Source organism: Phoxinus phoxinus, assembly GCF_949152265.1.
Source record: "Phoxinus phoxinus genome assembly, chromosome: 13".
Classification (NCBI taxonomy): Eukaryota; Metazoa; Chordata; class Actinopteri; order Cypriniformes; family Leuciscidae; genus Phoxinus; species Phoxinus phoxinus.
Genome location: NC_136888.1, coordinates 31,994,752 through 32,013,642, shown reverse-complemented (window position 1 = coordinate 32,013,642; position 18,891 = coordinate 31,994,752). Strand labels below are relative to the sequence as shown.

Here is an 18,891-nt window from a genome sequence, read left to right as displayed (position 1 = left end):
GTGAGTATTCAAGAAAGGGAACTGTCTTTAATTGGAAATATATATATATATATTCATTACCACTCAAATAATATTGTAAAAAATAAATAATTATAATAAATAACAGACATGTATATTACAAGTTGCTTATACTGTTTTATTATTTATATTCGTGACGATTATTCTGCCTTCACCGAACACAATTATCAATTGTACATGTTAGGAATTACACAACACTCACAAAGCATGCAGGGTCACAGCACCCCGCTTGCCTACTATATTTGTAGTCTTTCACATTAAATCTTAAATATGAGATATAAGATATTTATGCATCTAAAATGGATTTCTTTTTTTTTGTATTTATTTATTTATTTGAGCAGTAACCATCCTGCTCAAAAGGAGTGGGCCGAAGCAAAAGAGCTTATAAGCACCCACCCCCAAAATAATAATTAATAATTTCCCAATAGTACAAGGAGCATAGTGCAAAAGCAACAAAACAAAACAACAACACGAAAACAACAGCAAAACATAACAAACAAACAAACAAAACAATAAATGGATTATAAACACTTGCAGTATCTGATCATGGTAGAAATACCCCTAGTGGCAAATAATTTCTTCTTCTCTATACTTTTCAATAATCTTTTGTTTGTATTTATATTTGAACAGGTTGATGTTTGGACATCGTTTCATCTCCATCTCCAAATTATTCCACAATTGTACTTGTACCCCATTAACTGTAGGGCTAAAACTTTTCAAAAAGTTGTACCATGTTTCTGCGTCCTAAAGTTTAATTCATCACGTAACTCATAACAACCAGTGCGTTCTTGGAACCTTCTTTGTAGTTGGCTTGGTAACAATTTGGGCCTTGCTTTGTAGAGCATCTGTACTAATTGGAACTCAACAATGTCATGAAACTTCATGATCTTTGATTTTAAAAATATTTTTTAAAACATTCTTTATGATATGAGCCTTTTTCTGTTTGTATACTTATCAAAGGGATTTTCTCCTAGGTCTTTTCCGTATTGTCTGGAAAATAAATTCCATGTTGTCTATGTTGTTCTCTTGATGTAACACTTTCCTTGTCAATTTAATTGAACCTAAACCAGTATCAACTGAGTTAATGGTATTTTGTGATCCCGTTATACAAACAAATGGTACTTCTGGTATCTCTGGGATATAATCACAGTCAAATGAGTGAAAATAGTGTTGTGTGGCTTTTTCTCTGTACGCCTCTCCACTAATCTCTTCTTTCTTCTTGCAGAGGGCCATGTACCACTTGGGCGCAAAGTGACAGAAAATAATTCCATAACATGACACCAAGATAGCAGCTGCTTGAATTGAATAGCGCTCGTTGATCTTAGCAATGTACACTGGGGTGAAACAGACCCACACAAAGAGGTATACTAGCATACTTAGGATGATGTGCCCAGTCTCATTGAAACGCTGAGGTACCTTTCTCCCTTTAAAGGCCAGAAAAAAGCAGATTAAAGCTAGCAATGCAATATAGCAAAGCATTATGGCAAATCCAATGCCAGAACCTTCATTGCACTGTACCATAATCAACATGCTTTGGTCAGACTCAAAGGTCTCCACAGCTGGATAATCAAATATCATCCAGAAGATACAGATGAGGACTTGAATGAGAGTACTACAGGTAATAATGACAGGGGGGTTGTAAAACCTTTTAACAAACTCCTTGAGATCTAGTTCAAGAAAGGATACAAAGGTGCGTAGAGCTTTCACCAAAATACACGAGACTGTGAGCGAGAACCCTAAGGCATACAAGATGTGTCGACCCCTGCAAATGTGAGCATTTGGTTTGCCAATAAACAATATGACACTAGTATAGCTGAGTGCTAACCCTGCCATGATTACAAAACACAAGTTTCCCCCTGACTGTTTCATGACGGGTTTTCCATAAAAGACCAAGAAGATAACCAGGGTGCAGAACAACAACAGATAACCTAATCCAGTAAATGTAAGCAGAACTATTGCATAGGACCCATCCCATTTCCAATAGTCCTCTTCCTTCGGCTTACACGAAGTCCATCCTTTCAAAGACCAGGTACCATTTTCACAAGATAGGCAATTTGGTAAGTCTGAAAGAAAGATGCACAACTACTTCAGAAATTCAGATGTATGGTAAATGTCCATCAAGAAAGAGTCAAGCGCCTCAGCATATGGATTTTCCCTTTTTGAATTAGGTTAATGCCTAGTGTGCATTTAATTTTTCAGTGGTATTGGTTCTGGAAGCATTTTTTTCTTCCCATGGGGATTTTTTAAAAAAAAAAGTATTCCTTAAAGAATTATAAGTAATGAACCAAGCCAACCAGCAATGAGGTGAATCACAGCAAAAAAAAAGTATATGAAAATCGGACAAAAGAGGCAAAGGTACAACACTGTGTAATTAACGGCAATCCCTCATGGGAATTGTGAATGACATCATCGAATGAACAATTATGGAGAAATTATGGAGAAAAACCATTCATTTAAAGTTAATTATCTATAGAAACAAAGTATATTGCAAAATATGCACATAAATGAGTATTTTGACAGCATTGTGAGAGTTCCCTGCAAGCTCTTTTGACGCAATTTGCTCGAAGTGACTCTGATTTTCTATACAGCTTCAAGGGTAATATAGTTTTTCCCCACTAATATTTAAAAAAATTATTGGAATAATTCAAACGGATGGCATATAATTATTAACAATCTCTGAACTCACAGTAGGTCTGTCTTTAAAGGTTTATGAGTTGTTAAAAAATTAATTTCCCTATAGAAAATGAATGCACTGTTGCTATTGACGTTTGTGTTTGAAGCATACAATTGCAAGTTCATTTCAATACATTTTTACATCAGGTGTGTATACTGGCTCAAATTGTAATTTCTACTGAAAGCTTAAACAAGAAATGATCCATAAAAACGTATACCTTATAACAACACTATGTATTTACAATGTAATACTTACTTGTTTGATTAGAGTAAGTACCCTCTAAACATTGTGTGCAGTTATGGCAGCATGATGTTTTGAGAAGTTTCTTAGCTGTACCAGGAGGGCAAATAGCAGAGCACATTGAAATAGGAACCTAAAAAAATATTCAATATTACCCAATTGAACAGACAATCAATATTGTATTTATGAGCATGGGATTCTGGAATGCTGACTGGCTTATCAAGCAACCTTTGGTTTACCATAAAGACCATGCTGGTTGAAACATTTTGGTTGGAGAACAACCAGAGCTTTTTCATGATGTTATAGGGTTCCATACACTACTGCATAACTGTTACAATTTTATAATCACTTATAATTAGTTATTCTCACCGTATTGTTTGGATTACTCCATGTTATGGGTGCCTCAATGTGAACTTCTTTTTGCGTCAGTTTGTAATTTCCAACAACGACAAAACTTCTCTGCCCAGTTGATTCTTGTGGTTGCCAGTTAATTAAATCATAGCCATTAATGAAATTTCCAGATGCATTGAAATAGAAAGTCTGACTGTCCATAGTAAAATTGACCTTTTTCAGTACCTTGAGGAGCTTTTAAACACAAACAAACAAACAATAAAAAGTTTCAACCTTTGTTAAAATGTATAATCATATTTTTTTTTTTTGTAAACATGCAAACATTTTACAAGTACCTTCCATGGCGGAAAGTCCCTTTCGCCAGGGCAATCGGTTTCACTGCAGTTTAGAAGACGTTTCAAAGCATGAGCAATGGACCATACAGCTAACCTTTCGCCATAGGTTATGCTGATGTCGACAGCTTCCGTCAAAAACCCTGTGTCTTTCCCTAACTGTTTATACTCCTCAAGGAAGAGGTTTACAGATCCCGGAGCAAGAGTCAGCTGCTGCAGAAACTTCTTAAAACCAGGATTAGGACCGGTGATGAATGTGAACCCAAAAATGTCACCTACTCGATTTATTCCATCCATTCGAGAGATATTTCGTGACATTGACCAAGAATCACTTGCAATCCAAGTACGCGAGATGTTCTGCCGAATCATCTCCTTGAAGAGTTTAGAGACCAGCTCTTCTTTTAAGATAAGTAACACAACTTTAGCTTCAGATGAGCGGATTGTTTCTGCCACCTCTTGGATCCTTTTGTCGATTTCATCGTGAGCTAGGTAGTGAGGCAATACTTCTTTAAAATCCTGGCAGATATCTGCATCTTCTGCATCTGCCAAGAAGCTTTGGAGGGCATTTTTGCCATAATCATCATCCCCATAGACCACCCCAACCCAGTTCCAGTGAAACTGTTGCATGAAATTAGTCAGAGCTTTGGTTTGGTGAACATCGCTGGGAATGGTGCGCAGGAATGCTGGGTATCGTACCCTATCACTAAGTGTTTGTGCAGATGATGTTGTGCTTATCTGAAAGAGAAAATATGGTAGAGAAAACAGTTCAGGAATACTTGTTGTTGTTTACCTATTTTTGCTGTTGCTGAGAAATTGAGATTCATCAAGAGTCATTTTTGACTCCATGGATAAAAAAATAAATAAAAAAAATCATCAGGTGCTCAAAGACTCTCCAAACATTCAGGGCTTGACATTAACTTTTTTGCTCAGAAGTCAATGTGGCTAGTGTTTTTCCAAAGAGATTTTGACAGAGATTTTTTTTTATATATATATTATCTCATAACTTGGCAGCAGATGTATTAGGCTGTTGTCACTTTAAAACCTGACACTTATCCTTCACACTGTTGCACATGCATTTTCTTTCTTAACTCTTTACGTTCACTTAAAACATAACTGACAGGGTTTACATGAATACACGCCAAGACCGGCATTTTTACACTATTTGTGTGTATTTTACAGTTATGCACAATAAGCAGCGAAAAATAACTGAATTTAGTACTGAGAGGCGGCTTTATGTGCGCACTTTGGGTGTTTGAGCACAAAATCTGCGGGAATCAGTCAAATTATACGCAATACACACAATCCCACGCCAAAATTCAAGCCGTGTAACACCAACAATATTCATCCGGAGCAAATGAAACGAGTGAGTGAGAGGAGGCGGGTTAGTACTCGTTGTCATGTACTATTGGAAGAGTTTCAGATATTTCAGTATCGATATGTAGTAAAAAATCGTCTCTGTTACGGATGTAACCCTCGTTCCCTGAGTAGGGAACGGAGACGTTACGTCGAATGACGACGAAAGGGAACTATATTTTTGACAACACTATTGTGCTTAGTTTATAATTTCAGATGCATTTTTAAAAGACTACAAATTAAAAATGTATAGACCTATATTATATAAAATTCATATATAATATAGGTCTAGGAGCCACTGCAGAAATACAACCGCATTTGGTGGTTGGCGGGTGTTAACATCAAGCCCTGTGTACATGCTAATTTTACTCACTTGTGGGACCATGTATAGACTCAGAAGTCTAGCCACTGCTAGGGAGTCTTCTGAGAAGCGTGCGCCAATGATTGCTTTTACATTAGGCCTTTCAAGCACCGCACATTGGACAGGCAGTGTGCCGTTCACGGCGAGCAGGTGCTCAGTGCTCTGAATGGCTTTCGAGGCCTCAGAGCAAGTGTCACAGATGTAGTAGCCCAGTCGCACACCCGGGAGGAAGCTGGAGTTATTGATCGTTTCAATTGTATGCACAACAGCGAGAGTCCTTACAAGTGAATTGAAATTTAATCTACCAGGAAATGAGGGAAATCTTTGTTAGAAAATACAAACTAACTAGTCAATTCTAACTATGTTTCTGTACAAAAACATACCTCTGAGACAGTTTTGTACAGTTTCTAACAATCACATTTATATGTTCAATTAATAGAGCTGGATATTGACAATGATTTCAAGTTTTAATTGAATTTGATTATGATTCTCTAGTTCCCATTTAAACTGATATAAGTTCACTTATTGTAATTATTCTATTGAATTGAAATATTCTTGTAACAATATTAATAGGCCTGTTTGTGACAATGAATAACAAACATTGCCACTTTATTATTGACTTTAGCGTATATCAGAATTATTATTAATAATAATTATAATCATTGCCGGTTAACACACTAAAAAAAGTAGAATCAACTTAGCTGTATAAGTCACTTCAACTTAAATTACATTAAACTGACTTAATTCTTGTATAACATAAAGTTAAAATTTGCGTAACTTATTTTAATCAGTCAAAGTAATGTAAAAACATATGTTGTGATAACATATGTTACTTGGTTTTTACAGTAAACAAAAACAAATATAATGTAACAATATAGAGAAGGAGGTAAACTGTTTTTGAATGCCTTTTTTTCAAAACTGTATCATGTCCTCGATCTCAAATTAATAAAAAATATATATTAATTATGAACAAATATATTTATGAAAATTCAATAATATAAATAATATTGTTTAACATATTACATTTTTTAACATTATTATTATTATTATTATTAATATAAATCAAGTAGCATTTGGTGTACCACAGCGTTATTAACAAAACACACATTTAAAAAGGTACATTGAGTTACAGATATTTAGATTTTTTATCGTGCATTTAGATGCTGGAAAAATCTAAACTCAAAGTCTAGGTTGCAAGGTAACACACCACAAGCATATAGATCACTGTACATATACGACAGAAAAACAACAGATACTTACTCTGTGCAGTTGTAATTGTCTGGTCGTTCTCGCACCTGTAGTGTCTGTACTTTGGAATGACAGGAATTGAGCACCCCTATCCGTATATCCCCATCTGCCCAGGCCCCGCACATGGCTGGGGAGTTTTCACAGGCGGACCCAGAACCAGCTAAGATAAGGATGCCTATTAAAGGCCTGTACAAGACCTGTAAATACATGACAGACAACCTGACTGAGAACAATAGTTACTCTTGAGATCTGTTCAGCTTGGCTACAAGGTAAAATGCTAAAGTAATCTGACAGTCTTTCTGGCTTATATAGGATAATTGTGCAAGGGGGCTGGCTCATTCTGACCCAAAACACAAAAGGTGTCAAGTGAATGAGTTGCTGGAACACATCCAAACATCAGCCAAACATACCTTTATTCCTCATCATTTCCCCACAGACCGGTTCTGTGTCATCCTTATAACTCACATTACATTCATTTTAAAAGTGAAATTTGAAGCAGCTGTAATTCGCTCAGCAAAAGTGTGGAAATTCCATAGGCGTGTATAATGACACTGAGAAAAAACAAAAAAATTCACTCAGATATTGCTTGGAAATATCACAAACAATTAAAAAGAAACCACAAGTAACATTCATTTGAAGTAGAAAAAACTAAAATAGCTTTTTAATTCTAAACCATGCTCCAATAAATCCCTTGATGCACAATAAAAACCTCAACAGTGGATGTGATTGGATAACTGGAATAAACAGCGGACCAATCACATCACAGCATCTCAAATGTTGGTGTGATCATTCTGAAATTCCTGACACAAAGACTGTCATCAGAATGATTTGGTATAATGAAGATTCGCCCGATTCTGTTCCCAAACACCAGCATCCGAGCACTTTTTGTTTCACAAAAATTCACAACTTTGGATGCAAACAGCTAATGTGTGCATGTGTGTGTGTGTGTGTGTGTGTGTGTGTGTGTGTGTGTGTGTGTGTGTGTGTGTGTGAGAGCTGATATTGCTTCAGGATTCCTGTGTGAACAAAACATCAAACCAGATGAAATAACACTAACTTGTATCTTCCATTGCTTAACAACGAACTTGCACACATTCAGTAATGGCAACCCATTCTCACTCACAAGAATGAAGCATGCTGAAGTGCCTTTAGCATTAGTGTAAAGGGTTGTGTAAAGACAAGGTAACAAACTAGGAACTCAGTTGCTACTCAGTTGCTTGGTGAGATACCTTTGGCATTAATACACACAGATCCAAAGGAATTGTATTGTAATTAAATATGTTGCAGTATAATTTTGTCATTTGTCAACAGTCTACCAAGTATAAAGCTATAAAGCAGCTAGGATATGTATTAATTAAACTGGTCTGGGTGCATATTCATCCAATTTGTTAGGTTCACGAAAGCTATTTACTGGTATAAACTGGTACAACTGGTGAGTAAAACAAATCATTTTCAGTCTAGCCTTTGACTATCATTCATGCAATCAATGCGATGTTTCATGGTTCAGAGGTTTTTCACAAAAAGAAGTTTGTGAACCTGTCTCACCATCTTTTAGAGACACACTTAATGATATTTTGAATATTAAATATCGCTTGTTGATCAGATTGAATGGCATACTTTTGACATTTGTTCTTTGCTCAAGGTGTTTAAATGCCAGCAGGTAATTCAGACGTCATTAATGGAAATGGAGTTTCATAGGCAGTTTCAAATATTCTGTCAACTGCACTGCAATTCTAATCATTTGCATAATGGCCAATAACAGATTAATGCCAATATTAAAATTAAAAAATATATGTAAAAAAAAAATTCAAATATATTTTGAAGTTTTATTTGGACGTTACATTTGACCGTGCTATTAAATTATTAGAGTTTTTTAAAGATTAAAGGGTTTCACTTAAAAATGAAAACTCTGTCAGTAATTACTCTCTCTCATGTTGTTCCCCGTTAGACTGTCATTCATCTTCGGAACACAAATTAAGATATTTTTGATTAAATCTGAGAGCTGTCTCACTCCTGCATAGGCTTCTATTGTAATTGAAACTTGCAGGCCCAGAAAGTTAGTAAAGAAGACAATGTTTAAAACAGTCCAAGACTACAGTGGCTCAAGCGACGAGAATAGTTAGAGAATAGAGAACAGACCCAGAGTTATTTTAGTATCATTAAGATACTATTATAGTTTTTATTAATATTTTAGTTAACTATAGATATACTGTGCATAATATTTACTCTTAATGTGATGCTATGGTTAGTTCTATACATTAGAGTAGGCTATTATGAATCACTAAACACAATTAACTCTTTAGTCTTCCTTACATCTGAGAATCCACGTCTGGATTATGCAATTTATTTTAGTTCACATTATGGAATATTTACAACATACATAGCCTATCTGCAATGCTTTTGTCTTAAAATTGTGTATTTAAGTATCTTAGTTGTTGAGAAGTTTAGATGCTTTTTATTATCCTAAAATCATACCAGGATAATAAAATAGTCCACAATTCCGTCTTTTACAAATACAAAACAAAAATTGTTTTGTTGACACATTTTGTCATTGGAAAGGGGTTACAATTAAATTAATATTGTGGATTTCCAATAAAAGCATAGTGCAAAAATATAAAAGTATTTCCAAAATCATTATTATTGTTTTACCCTTTCATCGCAATATTACAGATACTGAAGGCGTTTTTTTTTGTTTTGCCATGCGCTGAGTGACGTCTGAATTACGTCACGATGTCGGAAGTGAATCCGGACAAATCGAAGGCGCTGAAACCAGAAGATAAAATGAAAACATGAGCTCGAAGCTAGCGACCCAACGAGAGAAACTTCGGTTTTCTGTGTCATTAAGGAGCAGGTATTTTATCGCCGTGTCAGAACATCTCTCTCGACCCTGTCATGTCCGTGTTTGCTGTGTATTTGAAGCAGTCGATATGTGAAATGATGCATGGCCCTTCAACAAGCTGTTGCAGGATGTGCAGAACTAGTGATGTTCTGTTTAGTGAACGAACATGATAGTGAGTTTCAGGAAACACACGCATGTAATTACATCTTTGTGATAACAGTCCAAACTGGGCAATAATCAGGCTTTAATCCGGTTCTAATGCTCTGCTGGTCCAGTGCACTCGAGCACTGTGTGTTATGTAACGAGTTATTACTTGTGAAAGGTGTTTTACATTTACAAAGGTCAGTCAGAAGCGTAATCTGTCATTTTGACAATAAACTATCACATCTGAGTGCTGAACAAGACAAGTACTTCATGGTAAAGTGATGGTATCAGGGTCATTCCACGAAATTGGTGCCCTTTGTGTCCCTGAGAAATAATCAGACGTAGAATTACTATAATAACAAATAAATTTGTGATTTAAAAACATAATAGTACTATGTATTATTTCCTCAATATTACATTAAATTAAAGTCATTTATATATTATTTTAAATAATTAAAATTGCATTTATGCTGATAAGGGTATGGTTTTTGGCCTGTCCCTCCCTGTGATTGTTCTTTTTCAGCAGGACTTTTAATTTGCAAATTGAAGGCAAAATTATACAAAAATCACATTTTCATATTGTTCTAAGTATAGTGTCACTGTTAAGCAATGTTTTGGCATAAATATACATTATTTTTAATAAAATATAAACCATTTTATTGGTGTCCCCTGATTTCATGTCATGCCTGTTACCCTCACCAAAAACCCCTTGTAAAATAATGGTACATTCCTGTGACATCACTTCCAGGAAGTTACATCATCTCTCAATCATTATTTCAACAGTTAAAACACAAGTAAGTTTCTCTCTCTCTTCTATAATGCTCTATTTTGATGATTTATTAGGTATAACTGAGGTGGGGACACCATGCAATGTCAAAACTGTTACTGATTTTTAAAGTATAAATTTAAACAATTATTTATTTATCTTAATGTAATCAATATCTACAAGTAATATCCTTTCAAAGTGTACAACATGTGCTTTTGTGGCCTTGCCCTAATAGCTAGCAATTAGCAAATTAGCTTGAATTTGTCAAACCTGTTACTGTCAGGCCTGTTACTTTTGTATAGTAACAGGTTTTGACATGTGGGGTAACAGGGATGACATAGATTAGGTGTCACCTGCCACACTGTTTTTGTATTAACTATTTAAATAGTTTTAACATTATTGTGTTGATTTATATTTTATTTTATATTTGCACTATACACTTTTACAGATGATAGTAGTATGCCATTAAGTGCAGCAGAAAAGCAAAGGCGCTACCGTGCTCGCCGAGATGCAGATCCTGAAAGAAGGGCAAAATACCTTCAATGGGAGAAGCAGAAAAGGAGGAGAGACAGAGAGCAGGAGAAGAAAAAAAACATACAAGAGTGCAGCGAGAGGGAGCAGAGGATACAGCGAAGAAAATGGAGAGCAGCCCAGGCAAAGTTTAGGGCAGCTAAAAAGGCAGCTTCAGTTGCACTCAGCAGCCTGTCCACACCTCCAGTGAGCCCAGAACTACAGCCAGATCGACAAGAAGCTGGTCCTTCAAGGTCAGAATAGTAAAAAAATAAATAAAAAAATGCTATACATACACAGACAAACAGTATAAGCAGTGCAATGAAGCATGGGACAATGCATTCTAGAATAGACATAGAACAAGTACACTACACAAGATGTAGGCTGCATCCGAAATTACATACTCTCTTGAATAAGTAATTACTTCATAACCGCTAAAAAAGTATGTTTTATATAGTATGAATGTGTGTAGTATGAATATAATCTGGACGTACTACATTCGCCATGTTGTCATTATCATGTGACCTACCACCGTCAGTTGCGTCGCTTCACTGCCATACATAAATCTTCTCCTGTGGCCTCATGGATTCTGTACTCACCATTGCTGTCCTGTGGTAAGAGAAGACTCAGTTATTAACTGCTGGATTCTGTACTCACCATTGCTGTTCTGTGAACAGAGAGATCCGGTTATCCGCCGCTGCATTCCGCCTGTTGCTGCCCGGTGAAAGAAAGGTGACACTCAGTTATCTGATGCTGGCCTGTGAAAAGAGAAAGCCCACTATCTGCCGCTACCTACCTGTAGTCCCTTGTGTCCTGCCCACCACCTACTGTTGTCTGCTGCGCCTGATCTGACGGTCATTGCTCCCCCCCCCCCCCCCCCCACCCCCCCCCCCCCCCACCCCCACTGTGGTCCTACAAGCGGAGATACCCAGTCATCTGCTGCTACTTACCTGAAAGCCAACGCCCTGTGTCTCCTCACACTGCTGTTCTGTAAAAGGAGATGACCAACTGCCGGCTGTCCCGAGTCTTCCTCTATTGAAGATTCCTTTGACCTGTTTCAACGAGCGCCCCTACGAGGAGGGCTGATTCTCTTCCTTGCCTAATAATTGAACCAGATCAGTATATTTTAAGTACTGTGAGGGGACATACTTACACAGACAAACAGATGGAAGCATGGGTCTAATTACTCTAATTACAATACCCTTAAATCTTTAGATCTCTTAGAAATGTAATGTGCTTCGCTAATACAACTATGTCAAGTAATACAATTTAAAAAGGTACAACTTTACAAAATTATGTAAACAAATATGTGCAGTGTACGCTGAAGAATGTGTGTCCTGTCATCCCTGTTACTCTGGTCAGTCCTGTTACTATGATGTCAATCCTGTTACTGTCATTAATTTCATAAAAAATATAAAAATTATATTTGAAATGGCCTTCCAAGTTTTTCCATTGTAACCCTATTTATATTGTATTTTTGACAAAGCCCTTCTTTTAATATCTCTCTTGTAAAAATATATATTTTTCTTAATTGACATGTGATCACCCTCCAAAATTTGTATGTTCTTGGTCATCTGAATGACAAATATAAGATTGAAAAAAAAAATCTAAATTTTGAAACAATTCAAGTGAAAAGAGGGACTAAAATACTGCTCATATATGTGAAAACTATAACATATTTATAATTAAAACTATAGTATATAGTAACGCATGTGTCTGTAACAGGCATGACAAAAATATCAAAACATGAGGTAGATAAATAGTCATAAAATAAAAAATGACATAGCCTGAGATGGCACAATACGATTTCTTGTTATTTTATGCTGTCTTCATTTAATGGATATTTAAAAAAAATTGTTTAAACTTATTTTATATTTTAATTTTTCAAAGTTGAAAAGGCACTGATTTCGTGGAATGACCCATCAAGGAATTAACTTACCATGGTACATAGTAATGTTAGTACTGTACCAAGTTACACACAAGGAACAGATTGTGTAAAAAAAAAGAAGTAATTTAGTTGTTTAGTGACTCGCTAAAATGGCTATATAACACTAGATATTTCCCTGCATTTATGCATTTTGATTATATGCAGCCTAGTGATGTAATGATATACCAGATGGGCAGATTAATTGTATCTGCCTATTTTGAGATTGTGTTTGAGAGATTACATAGATTACAAATTATGCAGACAGCCTTGTTAATTTTGTTGTGATTTAAATGGTCAATTGTGAGTAAATAGTAAAAAACAAGTGATTAATTTTAGCAGTGATCATTAATATGCATTATTTATACTGACCATCATCCGTAATTGTTTTCTGTGGAAATAGGTAAACATCTGTAGATATCGGCTGTAACTAATTATAACTAGTGTGTGTGTTAAGTCAGTTGCACTCTACAAGACTCAAGCTTCAATGTTTTCAGTTTCATATTTGTTGATCATGGAAACAATATTTCATTCAACCAATCAAATTGAATTAGTTAATAGTTTATGTCAAGTTTAGACTTACAACCAGGGTTAGGTGCTTCTACATTGTGTTATCCACCTATCATTTCCCTCTGATTTTAGGGTTATGTTATGTGTGGTTTTGGGGTATTAGGGTTAGGACAGCAATTTTGGACAGGAATGTTGTTCCAGGATCAATAAAATATGTTGACTCAGGAACATATCTTAGTAGGCAAAATCACATTGACCGTTCACTGACTCGATTAGATAATGTTCTTTTAAAGTTATTTTTACGTTGGCTCTGAAAAACCTCCATGCTATGTTTTGGGAACATTATTTTATGCTTGTAAATAATACAACCTAAAAGAAATGTGACCTTTAATATCATGTTCCCAAAAAGAACCAAATGGGAACCAAATACTAACGTCGGGGGAATGTGCATGTTTACTGGGAAATCATTCTGTCCCTTTTCGGATCGTTTTATTGTTGTTCAGGTTTAGTAGACTAGCCCAGCTGACCTGACCAACAAAGCAACAAAGGTAAAGTTGATAGTCATAACAAGCTCTCTCAATATATAAAACTCTGCAGTCTCTTGTAATAGGTACCGGTAACTTAAATCCTGTCTTTATGCTGTCTTTGTTACTGAAACCTCTGATCTATTAGAAGATTGTTTACTCTCTCTAGGGCAGGTTTGTGCTGTGCATACACACCTTGAGGTGCTCTGAGTGCTTCGCTTATAATGGACATAATGCCACGTATTCTTGGTCATTATTAATCATTCATTGCCATGCAAAGGTAATAATGGCACAGTGATTCAAATGAGGAGATGAACTGTTATATCTGTAAAGATGACAGAATTATGAGTTTATTTAAAAAGCCCTTGTGAAGTACACACAGACTAAAAGTGAAGGGTCAAAGGTGCAACTGGGCTACTTTTTATACAAGTTAACAACTTAAGACAGAAAAATAAAGCTTAAAGATAGTACTTTTGGGGTTTCTATGTATGACGTGCACATTCAAGGCATGAATTTTGATTAATCTCAAAAGCGGAATTTCCTAAAATGTGCCTGACATATTCTGGTAGATTCTTAAATGCTGTTATTTTTCACAAAAAGTAAATAAATTGATATTCTCCTATGTGTCATTTTTATCTTTGTACAGTGATCTGTAAATCACACATATTTGGCATTATGTACATCAAGTGAACCTAGACTGTTTTGCATTCAGAGGGAATTTTATCTCCCTGAATCTTCAAAATTTCTGTCATCAAGGGGCTTTTTACACGACACGGTTGCTAACTAAAAATGAAAATCTTCTCATGTGTTCTGGCTTTTTTTGTGTAAACTAAAAAAAAAATGTGAATTTGTTAAAATAGTGATGTCATACACATGTCTATAGGACATATTGACATATTCTGGTAGATTCTTAAATGCTGTTATTTTTCACAAAAAGTAAATACATTGATATTCTCCTATGTGTCATTTTTATCTTTGTACAGTGATCTGTAAATCACACATATTTGGCATTATGTAAATTAAGTGAACCTAGACTGTTTTGCATTCAGAAGAAATGTTATCTCCCTTTTAACACGACACAGTTTTCAACTAAAAATGAAAATCTTCTCGTGTTCTGGCTTTTTTGTGTAAACTAAAAAAAATGTGAATTTGTGAAAGTAGTGATGTCATACGCATGTCTATAGGCAAGTTCTTTACAATGTGACATCGGCAACCACTGGCCTGGCAGCACAATACAGTGTTTTTAGTCGTTTTCGTGAATCCGTGTTAACAGGGATTGCTTTGACAACATTGTCATCTGTATGCAAAGGAAAAAAATAATTTAGGACATCCTTGTCGATCAAACATACCCTTACTCACCCTCATTTCAAATCTGTATGATTTTCTTTCTCCTGTGGAACACAAAAGAAGATATTTTGAAAATCAATGAGGTCTAAATAATTTTGGACCCCATTGACTTTCATTGTTTTAGAAAACAAAACAAAAAAACTGTTTCCACTCATTCATTTACCACAACGAGTTTTTCCATAAATTAAAAGTTGAATGACATGAGGGTGAATATATATATATATATATATATATATATATTTCAGTATATACATTTTTTCTTTTTCTTGTAACTTTAAGTTTAGCTTGTTTTTATAAGTCAGTCAAGATTATTTTCTGTGATAATAGAAAGCATGTTACAGATTAGCTCGTATTGGAGCCAACATTCCTTTAAATAAATGCAAATTTTATTTGCAAATTGAAATAGGGTATCAATGAACCAGCCAAACACTTTTTCTTATGCACACGTTTCACACACTGTACTTTCCGTGCCACCAAATCTCATTCAAATCTCTGTCACATGGGCCAAATGGTTACGTAATTATAACTACATGTTGTAGTGTGCTGACAGTCCACTTGTGAATGTAACTTTTGAAACATGCACACCTCATTATATAAACGTAAGCATATATTACTGACTTACTGGTGGACATCACTAATCCGTAATAAACTTGTTGAACAACTTTTCCCATCTCTACTAGTAGAACATCTAAAAACATTCAAACAAAGAATAGCCCTGCCCTTTCACGAGGGTGTGTTTGAATAGCCTCACGGACAGTGGCCGGGGATGGCAGAGTGCAGAAATGCAGGACTTGAAGGGTTTACTGTACCTCTGTTGAGGTTCGTTTTAACCCATCATTAGCAGGACAAAACTACCACAATGTTAGTTATTGAGCAAACGCAAAACAGACGGTCAGACTTCCGTGATGGTGAGTGTTGTGTGTGCTCATTGTTTCTTTTTCTTTTTTTAATGAATCCTAACCGGTTCTGTGTTTTTTGTTGATGCACAATTTGAATTCGTCTTTTATATTCGCTTCAGCCTTCTCTAATCTGTTTTTCGGGCGCAGAATAAGTGTTCTTTTATTACACCCAAAGCTGAGCGAGTGTGATATTTTAAGCAGCTTTGTAATTCAGTGTGCTGAGGCTCACAGTGAAGCTGTGGCTAATGATGTCAGTAAATTGAGATTGCCAGCTCTGGTGACTTTATTAATGACTAGGGCTGTCAGTTTTCATTTTAATGTTATTAATTACGTAGCCTATGCTTATTAATCGCGTTCATTGCTATTAATTACTTGTATCAATATTTGAAAACAACAACAGCAAAATCTAAACAAAACAAAAAATGAAGATAATGTAAGATATTATATTATTGTGGATGGACAAGTAAAGCCTTATTCTTACCGACAGCACACTCTAAAAAATGCTGGGTTGTTTCAACCCAATTTTGGGTCAAATATGGACAAACCCAAACGTTGGATCAAAAATGCTATTTAAACATTTATATTTTTAACCCAACGTTTGGGGTTTGTCCATAATTGACCCAAAATTGGGTTGAAACAACCCAGCATTTTTTAGAGTGCAATTTTAGAGCATCACAGTAACATTAACGGGATAGTTCACCAAAATCACCCTCATGTCAGTCTTGAACTTGTATGACTTTTTTTGTTTGAATGTTTCAATGAGCTAATGGGTTTTTTAAACGACATTGGATCCCACTAATCTTCATTGTATTACAACAATGTTGGAGGATTGGACAGAAGGGTGTTTTTTATAAATCAGTTTAGCATAGCTATTGTGTTCAATGTCTGCAAAAATATGTTGTGCCATTAGGAAATAAAGGTTCAACAAGCATTCGAATACAGTACAATTGACTTTCGGTTATTTTAATCTGAACAAACTATTTTCTCCACATTTACAAAGGCATAAGAGAGTAATACAGCCAGTTTGAAGGTCCTCAGATCTCAAATCTAAAATTTACAGAACCATACTTACAGCCATATGCCAAATCGAATGCACAAGTCTGATGGAAGAATGGAAGATCACAGATAATTGGAGATTATTCATTCCAGATGTGTTCCACTAAGTATATGCAGTTATTTATTTCGTACAGTGCACTGTATTTTTTACAGACTTTTCTTAGTAATGGTCATACAGGGTCTTCTCTTAATGGAGATGGAACATTGCACCCGCATTCAACATCAAGTTTGAGCTTATTTAAACTTGCATAGCAAATACACACATCAAATATCATAACATTAATAAATCATAAAACGCATAACCTGAATGAATGCACTGAATTAAGTAGACTATGATTACATTAGAAGAAGCTGATTGTAAATACACCTCTTATGTACACTTAAAGTCAGCTTTAATCAGAGGTTGCATAATGCTTCTTTTTTTGTGACATGTCTGAGTGAACCGGGGGAAAAACCACGTAGGAAACAAATTGATTTTACCCATGGGTTGTGAAAAGTGAGAATTGCATAACTGGTCTGAATGCAGCAGAGCCTTGCATAATTTATAGACATCAGTAATATCACAGCATTTTTCTCTCTTTTTAAAGAAATGAATACACTTTTTTTTTTTTCAGCAGTGATGCATTAAATTGGTCAAATGTGACAGAAAAGCCTTTTACATTATTGCAGAAAATTTCTGTTCAAATAAATGCTGTTCTTTTTAACTTTCTATTCATTAAACACTCCAAAATATGTATCATGTTTTTATCATGTTTCCCCCCAAATAAATATTAAGCAGCACAACTGTTGACACCAAATCAACAGTTGCTGTTAGTTGACACCAAATTAGAATGATTTCCGAAGGATCATGTGACACTGAAGGCAATAGAGTAATCTGGCATATATTATAGAACAAATTATTTTAAACCATATTTATATTTCCAAATATTACTGATATAAAAAATAGGATTAATCTTGATTTCACGTTGACTTTAAGCTCTTACAGATGTAATCAAAATTATTCAGCCTCCATTGCAAATAAGGTTTATTGGCAAAATGTACAGACTTTCAGCTGTTTGCAATGAAAAAATCAAACAAAAGTAATAGAAATGGCTTAACACAACAAATGTTTCATGTGATTTCCCCAAATTCAACTAGAAATGCAACTTTTACTGACTTCCGCAGTCTCAAAATTATTCAACCCCCTGAATAGAATCCCTCACAACAGAACACATTTGCAAAGCAGGTGTTGTCTCAAGTACACCTGATGCAACTAATCAAGGGATTCATTAGTTACACCAGGTGTGCTTGAGCTAGAACACATGCCATATCTGAACTGGCTAGGTTTGTTGAGTCATGTTTGACTGCATGAAAGAAATATTGCAAAAGAAGTCAAAATAATGGTCCAAAAAGTTAAGAGAGAGCATATCCTCATCCTTCACAAACAAGGAGCAGGATACAAAAAGATAGCGAAGGCACTAAACGTTCCTAGAGACTAGGGATGGGTACCGAAACCCGGTATTAAACGGGCCCCGTTAATATATGTGACTATGAATGTGTTTTGTTCTAAATATATTTGTGTTTAGGTGGTGAGGGGGCGATGACCAAGGAGGATGTCTTGAGGGAGTCTTCAGAGGGAGACTCGGTCCTGGGGCGGTACAGTATTATTACCCATAACTCTGAGCGACCGGTGATCCATCAGGTGGCATCAGTGCCCATGCCTTCAGACTGCGGTGAGCGTGTGGGTCTGTACACGTCAAGTTTCTGATATCCTTTCACTTTCACTTAAACATTTAGCCTTCTGTGAGAATGTTCT

At 35.6% G+C, this 18,891-nt stretch overlaps 2 protein-coding genes across 5 annotated transcripts in view; one reads left to right on the top strand and one right to left on the bottom strand.

Annotated features, from left to right (window-relative positions):
- Nucleotides 1–972: 972 nt before the first annotated feature.
- LOC307008897 (G-protein coupled receptor family C group 6 member A-like) lies at nucleotides 973–6,702 on the bottom strand (the record flags this gene model as incomplete). Its single annotated transcript, XM_079632172.1, has 6 exons — nucleotides 973–2,081; nucleotides 2,948–3,065; nucleotides 3,302–3,517; nucleotides 3,619–4,350; nucleotides 5,342–5,630; nucleotides 6,590–6,702. 6 exons carry the CDS (start codon nucleotides 6,700–6,702, stop codon nucleotides 973–975), a joined length of 2,577 nt encoding a protein of 858 aa, XP_079488298.1.
- Nucleotides 6,703–9,276: 2,574 nt separating this feature from the next.
- The window catches only part of LOC307008968 (CAP-Gly domain-containing linker protein 4), a 50,338-nt gene continuing 40,723 nt past the window's right edge, over nucleotides 9,277–18,891 (top strand). For 2 of the 4 annotated variants that reach the window (XM_079632315.1, XM_079632314.1), the window contains exons 1-2: nucleotides 9,277–9,428; nucleotides 18,662–18,808. In XM_079632315.1, the coding sequence (XP_079488441.1) occupies nucleotides 18,676–18,808 (133 nt within the window). In that variant the 5' untranslated portion in view covers nucleotides 9,277–9,428; nucleotides 18,662–18,675. The remainder of the gene's footprint in view (nucleotides 9,429–18,661; nucleotides 18,809–18,891) is intronic. The other 2 variants (XM_079632313.1, XM_079632312.1) reach the window with 1 other exon arrangement.